The following is a 21,540-nucleotide window of genomic DNA, read 5'->3' as shown; positions in this document are numbered from 1 at the left end:
AAATACTTGAAATTAGCGCGCGACCAGCCAATCTAGCGTGAGCCGCCCTGTACCTTCCTACCCCGATTGCTGCACGAGCCCGGGCCCCGGAGCAGCGTTCCCAACCGTACGATAATTATCGTACAAACACGATAATTTGGTGCCTACGTACGATGTACGATAGCATGTTATTATCGTACGCTGATTTTACGATAATTTCTATCAGGCAAAATTCGAGAATTTATATTATTTCACCCATACAAATATGAAATTTTGACGTGTTTCATGGGAACTTTCATGGGAAAAGTGAAATTTTGTCAGATTGAATTTTAAACTTGGCGCGTTTATTGAACATAAAGTGGAAATGGAATCGGTTCAGGTCTATAGTCTGTACCACGCGTAAAACCAAAGAGTATAATGAATATTAAGGCACGTAAAACGTTTGGGTTTCAGCATGGTTTCAGTGTCCCGTTGATTTGACAGCGGTAGTTAAACAAAGATTAACTATAGAGAACTTGCATACTTATCAATATTACAATTTATATGATTTATTTATTTATAATTGACTTTATTCTAAAAAGTACGATAATTTCGAACCAAAAACGCCTAATGTACGATAATTTTACGCCCCTGGTACGATAATCAGCTCACTTCAGGTTGCTAACACTGCCCCGGAGGGCGGAGCCAGTCCCGCTTCGGCCGTCACACGGGGAACTTGTGTCGCTTGTCGTCGAGTCGCGCAATCGTAACAAAAAGGGTGACAACACGATAAGACAAAATGGGTAATAAAGAAAATAGAAAGAAGAAACATAGAGGTTGGAGGAAAAAGAATGCTTACAATTGGAACAAATTAATGAAGTAAGTTGGTTTTAAATATAATCCCAAACATATTATGTTTCCTACTTCAGTTACCACAAGCCAATTATTATGCCTACTGATTAAGTTTATATAACATTTTATTTGTTAATAATAAAAAAATATTATTATAACTTAAAAAAAAATATTACAATTCCTTCACTAATTAATCGAAAGGAACTTCGTTCCATCCGGGTGTCCCTTGACACCTCTCAAGTTTTTTCTTTGCACTTTGCCTCATTACTTGAATTATAAGTGCAATATCGCAACACACTCGAGGGCATATTTGATGAGTTTCTTGCTTTAAAACTAACAAGACATGAACGCGATCATCGCGCTAAAGCGACTGAGTGCAGTGAGGCCATTTGACCTATGTTGAGCGGAACATAAGTGACGTAGGCGGTGTCGTCACCATACGTAGTAATATTATCTCAATGTTATTTACAGAATACAGATAATTTTTTATGGGATAATTTTTTTTTATGATTAACCATATGCATCACTAAATTTTTGGTAAAACTGTACATTATAGGGCGTAGAGTTGAGACTTGAGAGTCGTAATTTTTAGGGTTCCGTACCTCAAAAGGAAAAAACGGAACCCTTATAGGATCACTTTGTTGTCCGTCTGTCCGTCCGTCCGTCCGTCCGTCTGTCAAGACCCTTTTTCTCAGGAACGCGTGGAGGTATGAAGCTGAAATTTATATCAATTACTCAGGTCTACAGTCCCTTGAAGCTGTGAAAAAATCAAACTTCTAAGCCAACGCAATCAAAAGATACAGCCGTTTATGCCGCAAATTTTCGACACTTGCAAGGGAATCAAAACCTACAGGGTGCTTCCCGTGAACTTAGAATCTTGAAATTTGGTACAAAGCAACGTCTTATAGCATAGATAAAGGAAAAATTACGAAAACCATAAATTGTACTTTGTAAACCTTGCAGGTTTGTACGGAACCCTCGGTGCGCGAGTCCGACTCGCACTTGGCCGGTTTTTTTTTGTGGAAGTAACTTTCTATAGTAATTTTCCGATTTTAAAAAATTCGTAACTCAAAAACTAAAAGTTTGCTCAAAGTGAAATTTCAGATTTAGGTTCCATAGGACAATAGGTAACCACAAAAAAAATAACGACTCTCAACTCCATGCCCTATAATGTATAGTTTAGCCAATTTTTTTTACCATGTTTTAGCATAAAGAAGGAGCTTGCTGCTAGTATTCAAAAGGAAACACCAACAGATTCTCCACAACTTTACGTAAATAATGTGTACGTATTATTATACCGTATATATTCTACCTTACTATGCAGGGTGACTTAATCTATATACCTACATATCTCTATATATGTACAATCTTAGCATATAATAACATCATATAAAATCATCAAACTTAGGGCGTGATGCAGCAGACACCGAAGTCAAAAATATAGTTTTGAGAATTTTTGTCTGTTTATCTGTATGTATGTCCGGGCTAAATTCAAAAAGTACTGCATGGATTTACTTCAGGTGCACAGATAGCTAGAGACCTGAGGAAGAACATTGGATACTAGGTTTTATCCCGGAAATCCCACGGGAACGGGAACTGTGCGGGTTTTTCTTTAACTACGCGGGCGAAGCCGCTGGCGGAAATCTAGTCTATTCTAGAAATAGATTAATGGAAGAGAAGGGGTGAAAGTAACTATAGCTCAGATATGTAATGTATACTTTTTTTTTACTCCAAATGAGCCCTCCCCTTCAAAACTATTACACCTATATCAAGTCACCCTGTATATTAGGTATAAATAAACCTACTTAAATTACTGGACAGTTGGTGTGTGTGTATTTGATTGTATGCATTTTAAATTTAATAATATTTGTAGGTCTGTTGATAACGAAACTGATCCCCTAATAACGATTAAAATAGAACCAATGGAAAGAAGCAATAACGAGTGAGTATTAATCTATATACGTATTATTATTATCTATCTTCACTATCACTACATAGTATAAAACAAAGTCGCTTTCCCTGTCCCTATGTCCCTTTGTACGCTAATCTTTAAAACTACGCAACGGATTTTGATGCGGTTTTTTTTAATAGATAGAGTGATTCAAGAGGAAGGTTTATATGTATAATAACATCCATTAAATAGTGGAGAAGTACTGTTATTTTCGAGATTTCTAATGTGATGTAGTAAAAAATTACATTTTTTCCGCTTACATTGCTAACGCTGGCTGAACCCTACGAGTTTTATCAAAATAATGTACTAAGTATTATACACATTGAAAATGTCTACAGAAAAGTCCGCGATGGTGTATGTCTATCTCTTATGGATAACCCACAATGACTTTTTTTTGTCATTTACTTTTTACGACAAATAATGGCTAATTTTCGAAGCGATTTTAACCAATACGGCATTAATCCTTAACCAATTAAATACCTTGAATACATTGTTCATTTAACATAGATCTATATGGCCCTTTACACCGTATGATTTAAGTGAATATTTTCGAAGATATTACAGATTTAAAAATTGCGGGACGTAGCGATTGCGGCGGTACCGGCCGGCCCGGCCGCCCGGCTATATAGGTATTTTATACCCGTGCGAAGCCGGAGCGGGCCGCTATGCTTTTAATTTTTATATATACACAACGTTCACAGTTTTTCTGTAGTGTATTTAGTATCAGCGCGGCGGTGCACCCGTGCGAAGCCGGGGCGGGTCGCTAGTATTACATAAAATAAAATCGTAGGAAAGTCAAAACTGTACATTGAATATTTTTTAAAGAATACTTGGGGCGCGATCTACAATAAATACCGAAGCCAAAAATAAAGCCAAAAATATAGAATTTTTGTCTGTTTGTCGGTATGTATGTCCGGGCTAATCTCAAAAAGTACTACATGGATTTACTTCAAATTTGGCACAAAGGTAGCTCTAGACCTGAGAAAGGAACGGGACAGTACGGGAACTGGGAACAGGTACGGGAACTATGCGGGTTTTTCATTGACTACACGGTCGCGGTCGGTACGCGGCAAAGCCACTAGCGAAAAGCTAGTAAAATAAATAAAAATGAATCACAAAATGTGTTGGTAAGCGCATAACTCGAGGGCGGCTGAACAGATTTCGTTAATAATTTTTATGATATTCCTTGAAGTACGATTATGGTTCATATAAAGAGAAAACGTAAACATGTATCACGGGCGATGCCGGGGTGGACCGCTAGTATTAAATAAATTAAAATTACTCTACTTTACGCTAGCCGCGAGGAATGAAAATAAGGAATCCTTCATACATTGAAATCGAGTCGCTATTATAGAAAGAAAAATTGACCCGCAATCAAACGAATGCACCACAGCATTCGCTTTTAAACGTTTGTTTTACCTTCAATATTAATTTTATAAATTTGAGTATATAATTGATTATGACGAAATGTATATATAATTATATCGGTTGTTATATTAAAAATTTAATTAAAAAATATTTACTGTTTTGCCATGTCTGTTACTTTACTTGTATTCGAAATAGTTCGCATAGATACGCGTTAGATGGCGCACATTTTAATTTGCGAAGTATTGTAGAGGTTGGGGTGTAGGCTGTAGCTGTGGCGCGGCAAAGAGTGAACAAATACTCAAGATCATTTTGACCAGGGCCTTAATTATATGAATGAATTTAATTTCGTCATGTTCCGTCGTTATCATTAACCCCAAACCCGTTACTCCTATTATCAACAAGCTAAATAATCTTACCGTTTGATATAAGCGACAACACCTTGATTCGTGATTTCATCCCCTTGCTGCAGTGTAATATAGCGTATTCCACTCCTAGAGTCTGTTATTACTTACCCCCGCACTGGCTTCGCTATATAAAGCTATTTCTTACCAATTGTTTGATATAAGCGACAACGCCCTGATTCTTAATCTCATCTCCTTGCTGCAGTATAATATAACACAAGGTACTCATTATTGTGCCCAGTTCACACGCGAGTCGTATTCCACTCCTAGCGTCTGTTATTTCGAGCCCCCAGTCTGGGTAAGCGTCTGCTTCTGCACTACTGTGACGTAAATATACTGATACGGAGAGTAAGAGCAAGTGCAGCATGAGTATCATCAGACGTTTGAGGAACTTTTTCTGAAATAAGTTTGAAAAATCAATTAATAACTAATTGGAAACAAAGACAATTGTATATTAAAGACATTATGTCAATAAAATACCATAAACATTATATAGATACACGGTGCAGATCAGCCATCATTTCATTTCAACTTACCCTAGCGAACGTTTTCCATTTTTCTTCAAGAAGCCTCTGAATAATGCCACCATCTAACATGTTTAAATGTTCTTGTTTTGTTCCGTTCAAGATTATGAACAACGCAGAATTCCAATCTGAAAAATGATTTACTCAACTAACTTCATTTCAAATCTTAATATTGAATGATACATTTTGAAGATAAATATGGAGACTAAAATTTAAAAAAGTTAGAAATCATACATTCGTGGAAGCATAGAGGGGCGGCAATATTTACAAAAATAAATTAAGTATATTTTGCTTACTTGTCCGACCATCTGGCAATAACGTATCCAAAGCATTCAACGGATACGCCGAGCACGTGATATTGGAATACCTCCAGAACTCTCTTGAAGACAGTTCCAACATTTCTCTGAACACAGACGCTCTACCAAGCTGACAGGCGAGCGTTAGTGGTGTGAAACCGGCTTTATTCTGTCTGCCGTTGCTCGCAGGGACTTTTGGGTGACGGAGGGCATAGCCGAACATGTCCTTGAATATAATTAATTAGGTATTCGTAATAATCGTACCTAAAGTAGTTTAAAATGCGAAAACAAAAATACAATGATGCGTTTTTAATTTTTATGTATGTTAAACTTATAAACTGATTTTGATTAATGAGGTACCTATCAATTGAAATAATTTTTACATAATTAGACGATATAATAAACGCATCTGTGTAATTAGTTACGTCAGACATAATTCAATATGTGGAGGTCTAAACAGCAGTAGTATAAATTTATTTATTTATAGGTTTACGATTGCTTTTAAGTAAAAAAAAATGAAAAATTGATGCATATAACTGGATTGCCCTTGTATAAAACAGACATAGATATCTATTTATATAATATTTTCTTGTCCATATATTCTCACCAATTTATCACAAACAACGACCATATGCAGTATCATGTTCCCAAACGAATCTTGCGCATCAGGATCAGCATCAGAATCCAAAAGAAGGTTATACACGGCTTCGTTTGCACAACACGCTGCCCAAGCTAAGGGATATTCTCCCAAATACGCGAGCCCTTCGTAGTTAGTTTGGCGTGTTGGTGGCACGCGCTGCTGGTCGCGAGGGAGAAAGAAACTACCTATGTACAATAGGTAATATGTTCAATATACAGAATTAACGAAAATAAGTGCATCACTTCTTGCAGGCAGCTTCACTACATCAATCCCAACAACATCTATTCTACGACTTTTTAAAACAGTCAATTAAAAATTTAATTGACTGTTTTAAAAATTTTGGTTTTTCCAAAGTTACATTTTTCATCTACCTATATTTGTTTAAAGGAAGCATCTTAAAAGTTTTCCATCAGTAGCAATACTCACCAATGGCTCTTTGATTGACATCAGCACCAGCTTCGACTAAATCTTGTACTAATTCATTGTTGCTGTACGCAATAGCAAGATGCAATGAACTGGCACCTATAAAATAAAACGAAATATTCATAAATTATTCCATAGTTAGTTCTACAAATTTGTATAGATTAAATCAAACGAATTATTTTCATACATAAACAGAGCAATGCTTTAAGCAATGAATTAAATTATATACCTAAATATTCTTCGCCTTCCACGACATCTAGTGACAGTTTGGGAAAACATTTAACTAATGTTCTTGCTAAACGTGTGTGTATCTGAAATTGGATATAATATTATACAAATTGGGACCGGTTTCACAGATTCTTGATAAGTTCTTTTATCTTATCTGTCAGTTAAAATGACGAATGACAACGATGCATGGAGATTTAAGCTCGTTATTTACAAGGACAAACGATAAAAAATGTTTATAAACTAATAATGGAACAAAATATTAATAATTTTGAATGGGGGGGGGCAAACAAACAGTATATTATTATTTTATTTATTGCCAATAAACAATTAATGAGCACATAATTATTTATATAGCAAACAATAATTAAGACAAAACCAAGAACTAACGATATGGCATAATAAAAATTTAAAACTAATAAAAAAAAATTGCGGGGGCCAAGTTTGGTGAGCTGAAGATTTACGCTAAAAAGTGTCAAATAGGCTATCAGCAACATTATCTGCAAGCATTTACACATAAAATTACGCTGAATTAACGAATTGACAAGGCTAGAATTTTTACACCATAGTATAACGTACGTAATGTTAAAATATTCAACCAACCTTAGTATCGCATATAATTAGAACATGTAACAGGGACTCTCCGAGCGCCCCTCTGTAACTCATCTGCCAGCATGCGGTATGGTCCTCCCATTTCGCTAAAGGGTCGTGTGGGGATAGCGACGCTTCGATTGGAAGAACTACCTGAATATTCGGATATATGGAGAAAAATATCAATAAATAGACAATGGAACATAGTTTGAACAAGAAATCATAATCGTCATGATCAAAAGGAACGCAATATCGATAAAGTTTAATAATATCATAAAATATGCTAGTGGTCTTAATAATCCAGACTAAAAAAGACATTCCAAAATTTTAAAAAGTGGCAACACTGTCATCCTGAGCAGTACATTTTTATTGTGGCAAATTTCTGAGTCGATTCTGTTTAGATTTGATTTCGATTTCATACGAGTAAGAGATAATTACAGTAGTCTGTAAATCATAATTTTTGTTGTAGTTATAAATAGAAATAAAATTTTCCAAATATTAAGTTTGTACTACTATATTCAGGCGTCAGCGTCGCCCCGGCAAGGCGAAAGACGCGGTTTCGTATCCCGCCTCGTGATAGTTTTTTTTTTATATTCTTTAAAAAATATTATTCATAAAGCATTTTAATAACATATTATTAACAAGCATATAACCTGTTCCTGTTCTCGAAACTTCCACCGCAAATACTCAGCTCTGTTGATCACCCGGCCCCGTCCGCCCGCGTACATGTAGCCCGCGAATTCTTCGCGGATCAACTTCTCCGCGGCTGACATACCACCTTTTGTGTACGTCTCTAGGAGTATTCCACCTGATAATGTTTCATTGGGATGAGAATTTTTTGTTGCAGAATGAAAATTACCTACTTCATTTTAAATCCGCATTATTTGCGTAGTCTCGTAAAACGATATAATATAATTTTACCCAATTCATTACCCAATGTTAACAAAGCATATTAATAATATCAAGGATCGGTGACAAAACAATAATTTCATTGTTTTTTATAACTTTATTAACTACTAGCGGTCCGCCCCGGCTTCGCCCGTGGTACATATTTCGCAATAAAAGGTAGCCTATGTTCTTTCTCAGGGTCTAAAGATTATCTGTGCCAAATTTCATCAAAATCGGTCCTGTAGTTTATGCGTGAAAACCATACATACATATACATACAAACCTTTCCTCTTTATAATATTAGTGTAGATTTAGTACCTATAGCTACAGATAAAGTTACAGATAATTTACCAATAAAACAAATAAAAATACCTTTCTTATAGTCTGCCAGCTTATACAGCACGGTATGATCCTCACTACTGGGCTGCGATATGACCCTATCTAGCACCGATCCCACTGCAGGCACGCTCGACGACGAACATAGTTTACCCAGCGTTGTTCCCATTTTACTGTGAAAGAAAGAAAGAAAGAAACATTTATTTATCAAGGACAGCACAACACACACACATAAAACATAAAGGACCGTAAAAGATAAATAAGAAAGCACTACGACAAGAAAATAGCAACAATAACACTAAAATTAATAACAAAAAAAAGCACGTAGAGAAAATAAAATTGATAATCGGTATTTAATCTATATAAAGCCCTCATTTCACGCATACTTATCCATTTAAACTCACGCACAATCTTATACCTATAAACTCAACCACACGCATAAGCACACACACACACACACACACACACTAACACACACACACACACACTTTAACACACGTTATAATGCTGGCACTATGTCTTAAAGAGAGGAAAGCGTCGATCGACTATAGCACAGGTCTAGTAGGGTTGTTGAGGATTCCTCTTCCGCTTCCTCATAATGCGGAAGTTCCGCAATATTTTGGGTTCCTCTACCGTTACCGCATCCTCAAAAATGAAAATAAAAAAATTCCTCTTCCGCTATCGCTTCCTCAAAATTTAGAGGAAATTTATGAGGATGCTGATCCGATCGGGCGGCGAATTTACAAAGCCTATATTTGAGTTACGAGTCGGACTCTACTAACGAACAAGAGTAGAGTCTTACCGCCATATTTATATCTGCGCCTAACACTTATTTCTAAACATAATAATATAACATTTTCTCTCATACTCAGAAGAAACATATTTTACCAAATACATAATAATATCTACCAGTTAGTTTTTTTTTTGTGAAAATCGCCTAATGTCGCTTCTGGCACTGATATAGATTAGGTTTTTTCTGTGGGTTTTTTCGAGCAATATGCATAAACAAAAGCTCATCTGATTCCGGCTCGCGACTCAAATAGTATAGTACTTACAGGCTTTGTAAATTCGCGATCGGGCCAGCTAACCTCCCCTAACCTTAAACTTCAATATGTAGAGACAAAAGAATGGCTTTTGTTTTAATTTTTAATTTTAAAAGTATTTGTTTTTTTAATTTTGGATTATAATTTCCTATCATCCTCATCCTCATCCGCTTCCTCATCCGCTTCCTCTTCCGCTTCCTCATCCGCATCCTCTTCCTCAAAAAAATATCCTCTTCCTCATCCGCATCCTCTAAATTTGTGTGTGAAAATTCCTCTTCCTCCTCCTCTTCCTCATAATCACTTCCTCAACATCCCAAAGGTCTAGTACCTAGTTTAGTCGATCGTCGTGTCTTTAATTTATTGTGTAACTATTTTATAATGTGTGTATAAATAAACGTTTTTCATTTTTCATTTTTCATTTCATATTTTTTATTAAGGTGTCATTATCAGTAATACTATTTATACCTACTTCAATGGGAAGGGAAGGAATTTCCTAAAATCCGTAGTTTGTTGTACCGTGACCCTCGAGTACCTAAATATCCACACGTCATAGAATCAGCTCATCTACTATACGTAATTATCGCATTGATTTAATTTTTTTGTCAAACCCTATCGAGTGGGAAATCAAGTTAAAAGGCTCGACGAGATGATTTCAAAAATGTATCTCACTAAATGAAAGAAATAAAATTATAAAAGAAACTGTTCGGTTAAGTCGGATTTTTAACACAATATTCATTAGTCTATAGTTATTAATTATAATATATATGTTAGATTTATATCAGAATATAATCTTTGCAATTATATTTATGCTATTTTGTTTGCAGGATTCGTTTGATGCAACCACAGTCTCGTTCAACCGACGAAAACCTTATCAAAACTGAAAATGCTTCTGAAGTATGTATTAAATTATAATTATTTAGGTATTTGTTAGTTATTTATTAATCATCGACTCCTACTAATTAATTTGCATTTAGAAATTTATTATGTAGTTACTTACGTTAATTTTAGAAATTTATTATGTAGTTACTTACGTTAATTTTTTTTTGTTAATAAGTTACGAAATTTTGTGTGCATTATCGAGTCTGTGCGAATCAGAACAACATTTAATGGGTCAGATAATTTCTATACATATAAAATTCTCATGGCACAATGTTAGACATCATAATATTGTGGTCATCATACTCATACTCATAAAAAAAAGACGGGTTGCACTCCGGGAGTGCCGGCAGAAGTGAAAACTTGATTAATAACGTTCAGCATGTTTGATATTTTGGAATGGTATCCGTCTTCGCATGGAATATAAGGGCTACAAAAAAAAAACATCCGTCTTATAGCATATACAGACGCTCCGATTCGGTTGGTGCCAACCATCCGACCACAACCAAATCGGAAAGTGAAGAGAGCGGTCGGTCCGACATAATTATTATTAATATCGGTTTGACGTGGTCGGATGCGCCAGCGATACCGACCAAACCAACTTCCTATCCGATCCAACCAAATTGGAACGTTTGGAAGCTTTGTTCCGACTAAATCGGCTCATTCCATAGAGTAATAATATATAGGTAATTGGCTCATTCGCATTCGCAACGCCGCCGGTGTAGGACGTCAACATGAACGCCGATGGAGTTACGGTCACCGAACGTGACATAATAATAAAATTACTGGAACTATATAAAGACTTTCCCTGTTTGTGGGACTTAAGTAACAAAGATTACGCAAAAAGAGATGCCAGAAATCAAGCGTATTTTATTATGTTAGAAGTATTAAAAAAATTGACAGTGCGGCTACATAAACCTTAAAAAAATAAGTTATAAGAGCCGCATATGACTGTAATTTTCTCTATTTCTATAGTAGAATTTAGCCCATTCTCTTCGTTTTTTCCTTTGTTCCTTTTGTAGCGGTGCTGTAGCAACAATGGTTGCTGCAACCAACGCTATTTTAGCATTTTTCGATAATACCGGTGGCATGAGGCAAGACGTCTATCAAGATTAGCAAGCATCTACCGTAATAAATCGCGTCACCATATAAAATATAAAAATCTCATTTTATTTGGCGATAGGTAAATACCAAAAATCGCATAACATACATAGGGACAATTCAGAAAGGCTTTTAGGTCCTCTTGCTCCTAGCTTCAGTATATCACTACTTCTTGCAGACCGGGAGATATTGACACAAAATTTCGAGTCATTTGAAACAGGATGGCGGTTCTTCAGGGTTTTTAGTACGCAATGACAAAAAGAAAAATGATGGTGTGAACGCTGGTACCGGCGGCTTAGTCGCGTGGGTGTTAGTCGACTTCGTCGGCGATATGTCGACCATTTGGAATCGTCCGAAAAGTATGGCATGGCGATTTTCGTAAATGGCTGCACGACGATGGTTACCTGTGCAAAAGTTAGCCTGGTACAAATGGTTGAATAATTGTTTTATTTAAATCAACACATTCGCGTCGGTATGGCGGGCTGTAAGTCACAACGGAAAAGTATGGCATGACACTACTGCCTACTTCTTCTTTATGGGCTATCGGTAAATTCTAAAATTTTGGTGTTACAAATCGTTTGACTTTCGCTATTTTTCCGACGAGTTCGACTAACGCCCACGCGACTAAGTCACCGGTACCAGCGTTCACACCATCATTTTTCTTTTTGTCATTGCGTACTAAGACCCCTGTAGAACCGCCATCCTGTTACAAATGACTCGAAATTTTGTGTCAATATCTCCCGGTCTATTGGGACATTCTGTATAATCTTAGTGTATAATACAAATTATTTTTTGTCTATGGAATCGAGAGATAAATTTCCCTAAAATTATGTCAATTGTCAGAATTGAACTGTCACTAGTGTAGTGTCATTGTCAATTTGTTATTTGTCAAATGTTATTGACAACGCTAAATTCTAATATTTTGTGGGATGTCGTGCGTTGTTTAAAATCTCAGAACAAAGAATCCTATGGAACTGCCGTAATTGTTCAATTTGACGCGGAAATAATAATGATATACCCATCTCTTTCTCACAACAGTGGTTTTACCTTAGAAAAAGCATCTACACTCTTTTTATTAGCGCTCTCTTCATTGGCATCGATGTACCTTTGCTGCGCGGACGCCATCTTAGTATACGGTTTTGTTTACATGTGAGAAGATGTAATTGTGAAATTTTTATGATTTTCCAGTGTTTTTCGACCATAATCGAGTGTAATAAGTATAATTGAAAATAATAATAGGTACCATGAAGTGTTCTATAGTAGGTTGTGGCCTATGCCAAAGCAAAAACAGGCCGAATCTAACCTTTCAACGGTAAGTGGCTAACATTTTGTTAAATTGTTGCTTATATTAAAGTGTATTTATTATCAAGTGTATAGAAATCTTTTAATCATTTTACATTTAATCGTCTTAGTTATTATGAGCTGTAGAAACCCGCAATATTCTCCTTATTTCATTTGCATGGAAAACATAAACATGAGTGCTAGTGTCGAACATCATCGCATAAACACCTTATCGATAAATTATTAATTTGTTTATTAATTACGTGCGAAGTTATATATTGTTGTATATTTTCTCGTTTTAGTTTACCAAGTAACGAATCCCGGCGAAAGGTATGGTTGGAAAAGATTGGCATAGAAAATATCCGGCAAGGAACTAAAAACATTAATGTGTGCTCATTGCACTTTGAAGAGAGCGCATTTAATAAGACTTTAAACATTGTTTGATTGAGAGATGATGCTATCCCAACAGTATTTGCAAAGGTAAATAATTCATCAATCTTTTTATTAAACAACTAGCTGCTCCGCGCGGTTTCACCCCCGTGGCTCCAATACTGTTGGTCGAAGCGTGGTGATATATATTATATACCCTATAGCCTTCCTCGATGAATGAGCTATCTAACACCGAAAGAATTTTTCAAATCGGACCAGTAGTTCCCTAGACTAGCGCGTTCAAACAAACAAACAAACTCTTCAGCTTTATAATATTATAGTATAGATTTTATTTAGCTCATCCTGTTTGTTTTTTTTAGGTACAAGGTAGTAATTGAAATTGTACCCCCTTACTGTTGACCGATTAATCTAATTGCTATATGCTTCACAATATCTTTTTTGACATAATGCTCTAGAGACCTAGACTGTCATGAGACAAGTGGTGTTATGACTGGTACTTAAAACCTACTGAGTTATTTTTTAGTTTTTCAGATATTACCTACATTATTAAAATCTTTTAAAGTGAAACTTTTATTACATCGTCTCAAACTTTTTCTATACTTAATATTGTAAAAAGGAAAGATTTGATTGTGTATGCACAAAAAGACCTCAAAACTACTGGTCCAATTTTTTTAATTCTTTCGTTGTTGGAAAGCTACACTTTCCATAAGTATATAATACACTATGTTTGTTCAATAAATTATTTTAATAAAAAAAAAATACTAAAAGTTTTACAATTTACCAAACATTGAGTCCATGTTTCTGTAGCAATCTATTTATTATTACTTGGGACCATATCTAATGTAACATTATTATCTCTTTCAGGCAGACCATCCATCTCAATTTGCTTTAATTGACATATCAAATACTACTGATCAACCATCATGCTCAGGTTATTCACATCCACAAGATGCCAAGGATCTTGAATTGGTAAGAGCAGTTCTTGAATAGAAAACCTATATGAAATAATTCTTGTTTAAAAAAAGGGAACTTCAATACGTAACTTTTTCATAGTCTTAGTCATACATGCTGAGATTCATGTGTATAATTATGAGAACTGTTATCAATAATTAAAATTTATTTAATGTTTTAGGCTTCAGCACTCGAAGAATGAAAAAAATAGAAGAAAAAGTGGAGAAACAGAGAAAGAAAATTAAATGTTTAAATGAAGTGGTCCGTCAACAAATTTCCACACTGTATATGGCCAAGCTCATTTGCCGCATCTGTGACTACTGTCGCATGTACCTAAACATATATAGTAACCACTATAACTTAAATAAATTATTTTATGAAAAAATTGTGTTTGTTATTTAACTATACTTGCCCTTGAACATCTGCTTGAGTCACTCACATGTATTTTAGCCAGCGGCTCTGCTCTTTTTTATTTTCGTACATGCGAACGAAGTCGCGGGTAAAGAATGCTCTTATGATCGAATGGGTTGCTTGGAAGAAATTGCTTGGAGCAATAAAGCCGCCTTTTGACTAAATATGTCCTATTAAGTAAAATTTGTATTTTCTGTTTGTGTGCAATAAAGCTTATAAATAAATAAATAAAGTACCCTATGGATGGCTCCGGTCAAATAAAACCCGATGTTAAATTTCATCAAAATTGGCTTGTCCGTTTTAGCGTGAAAACGGAATATACATACATACACACTTTCGCATTTATAATATTATAAAACCTATCTTATGTGTTAATGAATTAACCTACCCTCAATATGTGTGCTAAATTTCATTGTGATCGGTTCAGTAGTATTTGCGTGAAAGAGTAACAAACTTACACATCCATCTTCACAAACTTTCGCATTTATAATATTAGTAGGAAGTGATAGGATAGGATTAGTGAGGATACATAGGTATATAAAGAAAACCCTGTCAATCGCGAAAAAAATCAGCTGTTTCATATAAAACTGCAGAACGAAAATATCAAAATGTATTGATTACACACTACAGCCACAGTATTACAATATTATTTCCTATAGGAAATATGGTAATACTGTGCTACAGCTATCCCTAGTAGGTAGGTACAATTGCAAAATGGTTAATCCGAATCACGAATTACCGAGTAACGATTGCCCGATAGAAGTAGTTATCTTTTTTATTTTGTTGAAAGAAGTACCTCTTACTAGGTAAGCACCTACTGCATACTTATCATTCAAAAAGACAAAATTCTTATTACCTGAATTACCCATTCTTAACTCTATCATCAATCGATACAATATTATCGACTAGACGAACAAGTGAACGTCCCTAGCCCGCCATGTTTGTACCCCGATTTGTTTACTTAGGTATGCAGGAAAAGTACATGCATATGGCAGTTCCATATGATCGTTGTTCAGAGTTTAAAATAGCATATTAGTTTTTCATTAAATAAACCTTCTAAAATGAGTGTTTTCAAAAACTACGTAATATATTGTATTAAAAAGTGCAAAAGCATTCAACGTGCGCTCGAATTATTTAAAAAAAAGTACCCTAAACGTCCACCGCCCAAGTTAAAAGCTGTTCTCCAAATATATTATCGTCAAATTTATTTTGAGACAAAAACAGCCCAAGAAGCTGAAAGAAAAAGGGACAAACTTATTGCTATATGCTTTGATGAATCCAATGGCACCTACGGAGATATAATTGAAAAGTTGACCGTGTTGTTTAGACTTAATAAATTCATAATAATAAATTCTTTGTTGCGTAGCAGGCGTCTTGAAAATGTGGTAAGGCTAATGATAATCATGTAAATTAGTGTATTAACGAATCTTTTAACTGTACAGATAAACTAAATATCAGTCCTTCGGTCCAACAATTTTTATTTTAAGTCAATATTTTCTAATTGCTTTTTTACTCTTTGTTATATGATTTTCAAGCTGTTTCCCCTTCGAATATTCGATCTAACACAGACAATATACATTCCCTCTGCAGGAACACATGCTTTACATGAGAATTCAGACAGTATATTACCTCAAATTGTAATGATTTAAAAAAATTTACAATAAACTCAGTCACTTTAGAGGGAATTTGTTAATAAATGTATAATCTTCAATTGGCTATTAATCCCTCAGTCCCCGAATCACAGACACAATAGAAAATCTATTGTGTCGCGGCCCGATCGGGCCGCTCGATGGTCAATGGGTTAATTGTCTTTTCTTGTATAAATAAAATAATATGATTAAAAGTTTTCTGTAAGTAATGTAAACAGTCATGAAATTTAATGATTCTAAGGAAAGCTATTTCTTATTCATACCTGACCCCACAGATGTCCTGTTTTCGCACAAACTGTAAATTGTGTTAAGTTTAAATGGCATTCGATATTTTGGCACAATTTTATTAAGTTTTTCTTTCATAAAATACTTCTGACAAAACCGATCACAAAAAAAAGCAATAACAAAATAAGTCCAGCTGTTCACAAGTCATGTGGTTAAAGGAAATAGGGATTCATTTTTATTTATGTATTTGGAAATTAAATTAATAATTATTGAGATTATTTCCTTACGTTTTCTTTCAGGACATGAATACAACACATGAGGCCATATTTAATATATCAAGGGCTGAACCAATTGATAGTAATTCTGAGGGCAATGTAAGTATTTAGTAATACAAAACGATTTAATAAATATTCTATACTTAATAGCCTATTTATCAAGGAAGGCTATAGGCTGTATATCATCACACTAAGACCAACAGGATCGGAGCAATGCGAGTGAAACTGCGGGGCACAGCTAGTATCAAATAAGTCTGTACAAGATGTGATGTGAACATTTTTTTTTTAATAAAGTGAAAGTAACATATCAAATAATGTAGCTTAGTTGGTGAATTTTAAAATAAATCCAGTTGTTTTTGATCCTATCTATTTCAAACAAACACAAATACATATTCAAGTCCCTTTTTGATAAATAAATATATTTTTATCAATTTCTTTTTTTTATTATTGGTCGGGACTAGGATCACTTACTGATAAAATTTAACACAGTGCACATACTGCAATGTAACATAGATTTGATGAAATAGTTATTAACCATAGACATTCCTTGTGATCAAATAATCTTGCCAATTAAAAACTATGTATAATATTTCCTATAGGTATTAACTACTATAGATTTGTATGTACAAGTAATTAACATTTTAGCACTACCCATTTGGAATCGGGAAAAGGTATAGGAATACTTTAAATTCTTATAGAGACTGTTATTACTATTCTTTTAATTTTATTGTTATAGTAATGTAATACATATGTGTAAAGACTCACTTACCTGTTTAATTCTCAAACTCCATGATTCTAATATATATACTGTATTACACCATATTCAAACACTGGACTCGAAAATATTTGTTTTCTTTTTAAATACACCATGTCAATTAGTATTTGGAATTTCGAAAGTAATTTCCAGACGTTTCTAATAGAATAATTAATGATAAGAGACCAAAACAATTTCTTCTCCCTGTTATTTGGTCGCTAGGTTACTAACAGGGGTAGTTAATATCTTTATAAGTAGTTATTAGCTACTGTGTTAGTAGATTGTTTGATTTTAAGCAAACTATGATGTCGGTATGTGTTTAATTTAATATTTAATACCAGCTGTCCCGAAAGATATTATTTTTGAATTGTCAAACCTGTGAAGTGTAAAATTCATTAAATTTTCTCAATCTTGCTTAACATCCTTTGCCTGACAATAAAGAACACATTAAAGAAAGAATTATCGAAATCGCTAAATTTTTCAAGCATGCCATGACCATGGGAATTAGGCATTCATTTTTATATATATTTGTTTGCATAATGAGTTTATTTCTTTGTGTATGAAAATCAATAATTTTTATAACTAAAACAAGCATCTATGATTGACAGCTATAACATATATTATGTATATTGTTGCATAACTAATTTGTAACATATACATATAAATTGTTTTTGTTCTCAGGAATCGAGTGAAGATGAAATCTCTATAGCAGAACTGAGTAAGTTGGTCTTAAATTATTTTCTATTATTATTGTCATAATATCTAATATGTTATTTTATTGTGGTTTCTTTAATAGTAAAATCAAAAAGTTTTAAAGCATCAACCAGCATGTCTCACATTTGGATTTTATATTTGAACCGATTAAGTGCACAGATAAATTTTATATAATGTTTACATTCAAAATACAAAATGTCTATAAAAATAGTAATAACAATGTAATTTCGTTTACAGATTCATCAAAAGTAAAGAAAAAGACGAGTCCCTTTTCAAATGGTCCAGTATTATACAATTATCTGGACGCTAACAGAGTTCCCATTGTATATACCACCCGATTAGAACACATGTCACCCCTACCCGAGCTGAGTGTTCGAAAATTCTGTAAAGCAGTAGAAATTAAAAGTAAACCAACTTTTAAAGGAACTGTAAAGAGAAAAACGAGAAAAAAAATTGATATACTTACAGAAAACATATATATCAAAGATACAGAATATATCCATACTAAAGTTACAGTAAACAATAACAAACAAGCTATAAACAGTGTTTCAAATAATGCCATTTATAATGAAAATAATATTGTTATTGATGATGATGATAGGGTTGATGTTAAAAGTGAAACACTTGACGTTGAATTTATTGATGTGTCCGAGGAAAAAACAGATAGTCCACCTGATAACGATCATAGCAAGTCAAAAGTTTCAACACTAGCATGTCGAATCCACCAAGAGCATAACGATTTGATAAAAGCAGTAAGAAATAGAATATTAGACCGCAATATTGTTGTAGTATTTCATAATATTAGAAAGAGAATAGCAGAATTGTATAGAATTAACGATAACAGTGAAATAATTGAGTATAATAAAGTTACGTTAGATAAAAATGAACATTTGAAGGAAGTATTGCGTAGAGAATGCAATATTGATCATCCAGAAGCATTATTTGTAAATATTTGTTGCTGGTTCTCTAGAAAATCTCTAGTGAAAACTCTTTGGCCCATGGTTGATGGAGATACTTTGAAATTCTTGAAACCCGTACATCACTGTACATTCGGAAAATGTGATTGTTGTTGTCGAAAAACCATAAGTGATTTATCTATTTCCGCGCAAATATATACACCCAAATGTTTGCTAAATGACGGTGTTAAGGAATGTACAGCAAACTATCTAGATTCTATGAGCCCTTTGATACAAAAAGCTATGCATTATAATGGAAATAAGAACAACGATAGGCCTGCCACATTGGAATCTAGTAGGCCACCTTGTGAAATAACACATATTGTTATACATGTAATAAATAATAATAGTGAAGGTGTAAATACGTTACATCTAAAAAATAAAATTTATGAAGTCAATACACAAGGGGATATTATTTCTGACCACATAATAAATACTCAATCACATAATAATATTTCATTGTCCCAATCGGTTCTCAATATAATAAACTGCTGTTTACATATGTACAAAGAAAATGTTAAAAAGTTATCTGATTTAAATGTCTCAATGCAAAGCATCAATTATTTGATACGCAATGGTGAACATCTACCAAAAATATGTGTAAAATGTGAAGAAGAACGTAAAGCCAATGAGGTAAAACAAATCCGTGAAATTCCATTAAACATAATGCGTTTCCTTCCGTTGACTCTTGAACACTCTAGAAAAGGTCTGAAGTATTTAACTGAAGAGAACAGGCATGTTCACGAAGACGAGTTTTATGTTCCGCGAAAAATCCCACTAAAAATTTATGTCGATGATAATAGTCAAGATTCGAATAAAACCGTCTCCCAAGAAAGTGGAGATTTCATGCTTACTAAATCGGAAAAAGATCCCTGTGAAGTGAATGTAGCTTGTGAAAGTGAGTCAATAACTTTTGATAAAAGCGATAATGAGGATGTGTTCTCTGACATAGCAGAAGTTGGTGATGGAAGTGATGGCGAAGCTACGCAATACGAATCTTCCAGCAGCGTACCAAATGTTACTACAGCAGATGAGCCATCTCTTCTGAGAGATGAGCTAGAGAGACCTCACTCGACGACGGTCCCTAACGATAAGGATGCTCCAATATTACGGTCGATTCCACCTATACAGGATAACGAAAAAGTAATAACGATACATCTTAAAACATTGCCGAAACTTATGAAGAATATTATCGAAGAGTTAAAAAAATTTGTGGTCGCAAACCAAATTACTGAAACTAAATTAAATATGTTGCTTGATAATTTAAACGAGATACAACTAAGGATGAAACCAGACGGTTCACTTTCAGCCCTGTTTTCTAGTACGCTACCCCCTTTCTCGGATATCGAAATACGAATCATACAAAAACTCCTTCAGAAAATACAACTATATGTTAAACAATATAATTTGTTTGAATCGTTGAAATGCACAAAGGCTGTACAGCAGACCACACCTCAACCTCAAAAGCAACAGAAACCACAGCCCTCAAAATCATCTACTATCAAAAAACCTAAATTGTTCGATAAATACCAATATTTTGAACAGTGGTTGCGCAGAGATTGTTATGCTTACACCGAAGATTTTCAATGTTACAAGCAACAGTTCGACTTTAGGAAGGATGACAACACGCTACCAAAGATCAGTAACGTATTTTCTTTGAATGAAACCAATACATCACAATCTGATTCATTTACACAAACTGATGATGAAGGGAAAGTTGACAAAGGAAAAAATAATTCAAATCCATTAGATTTGGAGGAGGAAATCTCGTTTTCTTGGATTTTGAGACCCTCGGTTTCGGATTTAGAAAATGACTCGTCAAAGGTTCAAAGCAATAAAATCACTAATGAAAAAATGAATGAAAACGAAGATGATGGTGATAAAAATAGAGATTCCGATTCCGTTTCGTGTAAAAATAATAGTATTGAAACTTATACACAGAAGAAAAGGGTAAAGAGAAAATCAGTAGATTCAAATTCATAACATAAGCGTTCGTTAAGTTTTCATTATTTGTTATAAATTTTCATGGATATACAATGTATGTTTATTTAAATTCCCTATAAAAATGTTTCAATTTATGTAAACATAAAAAATATATAAGTACCAAGTGAATAATGTGCTTTGATTGAAAATATTTTAATATTTTCGCGACATAAAAGTACTTTCTTTTGACTAATTCATTAGTCAAATAGGCATGCATTTGTATTTTATTGTATGCGTATCACATTCGAATAACATTATACTTACAGAATACAGTAAGAAAGTATGTACATACTATTTTTATTTAGAACACAAGTTAAAATTACTATGAACAAGAACTTGTTGGAAATACTCATATTGAGTAAAAAATTGTTTGATTTATTAATTTTAAAATATTGTTTAATTTTCTAAGGTTTAACTGAAAATGAAAAATTATTTCAGCAAAAAATAAATAATTTTTCATTTTCAATCTTCAAATATC

The 21,540-nt window shown here is 34.0% G+C and overlaps 2 protein-coding genes and 1 long non-coding RNA gene across 3 annotated transcripts in view; 2 read left to right on the top strand and 1 right to left on the bottom strand.

The window, feature by feature from the left end:
- Window positions 1-8,629, bottom strand: part of iav (transient receptor potential cation channel subfamily V iav) — an 18,506-nt gene extending 9,877 nt beyond the window's left edge. Inside the window, exons 1-9 of the mRNA XM_090116193.1 lie at window positions 8,490-8,629; window positions 7,883-8,037; window positions 7,242-7,382; window positions 6,643-6,724; window positions 6,417-6,512; window positions 5,958-6,175; window positions 5,351-5,576; window positions 5,067-5,182; window positions 4,679-4,927 (exon numbers count right to left, since the gene is read on the bottom strand). Of these exons, the coding sequence (XP_089972319.1) occupies window positions 4,679-4,927; window positions 5,067-5,182; window positions 5,351-5,576; window positions 5,958-6,175; window positions 6,417-6,512; window positions 6,643-6,724; window positions 7,242-7,382; window positions 7,883-8,037; window positions 8,490-8,622 (1,416 nt within the window). The 5' untranslated portion in view covers window positions 8,623-8,629. The remainder of the gene's footprint in view (window positions 1-4,678; window positions 4,928-5,066; window positions 5,183-5,350; window positions 5,577-5,957; window positions 6,176-6,416; window positions 6,513-6,642; window positions 6,725-7,241; window positions 7,383-7,882; window positions 8,038-8,489) is intronic.
- The window catches only part of LOC149897705 (uncharacterized), a 22,367-nt gene extending 827 nt beyond the window's left edge, over window positions 1-21,540 (top strand). Inside the window, exons 2-9 of the mRNA XM_090116194.1 lie at window positions 17-92; window positions 657-837; window positions 2,018-2,092; window positions 2,684-2,752; window positions 10,321-10,390; window positions 16,680-16,754; window positions 18,091-18,127; window positions 18,361-21,540. Of these exons, the coding sequence (XP_089972320.1) occupies window positions 758-837; window positions 2,018-2,092; window positions 2,684-2,752; window positions 10,321-10,390; window positions 16,680-16,754; window positions 18,091-18,127; window positions 18,361-21,062 (3,108 nt within the window). The 5' untranslated portion in view covers window positions 17-92; window positions 657-757 and the 3' untranslated portion in view covers window positions 21,063-21,540. The remainder of the gene's footprint in view (window positions 1-16; window positions 93-656; window positions 838-2,017; window positions 2,093-2,683; window positions 2,753-10,320; window positions 10,391-16,679; window positions 16,755-18,090; window positions 18,128-18,360) is intronic.
- Window positions 12,425-14,802, top strand: LOC149897706 (uncharacterized). Its single transcript, XR_016458171.1, has 4 exons — window positions 12,425-12,785; window positions 13,057-13,234; window positions 14,009-14,113; window positions 14,277-14,802. It is a non-coding gene; the product is annotated as an uncharacterized LOC149897706 (long non-coding RNA).

The sequence above is a fragment of the Colias eurytheme genome, chromosome 25 (genome assembly GCF_061535395.1).
Source record: "Colias eurytheme isolate Ceu_HAF_F1 chromosome 25, ilColEury1 Martin Lab GWU primary, whole genome shotgun sequence".
NCBI lineage: Eukaryota > Metazoa > Arthropoda > Insecta > Lepidoptera > Pieridae > Colias > Colias eurytheme.
The sequence above is the reverse complement of the archived record's forward strand: the minus strand, read 5'-3'. Positions and strand labels throughout refer to the sequence as shown.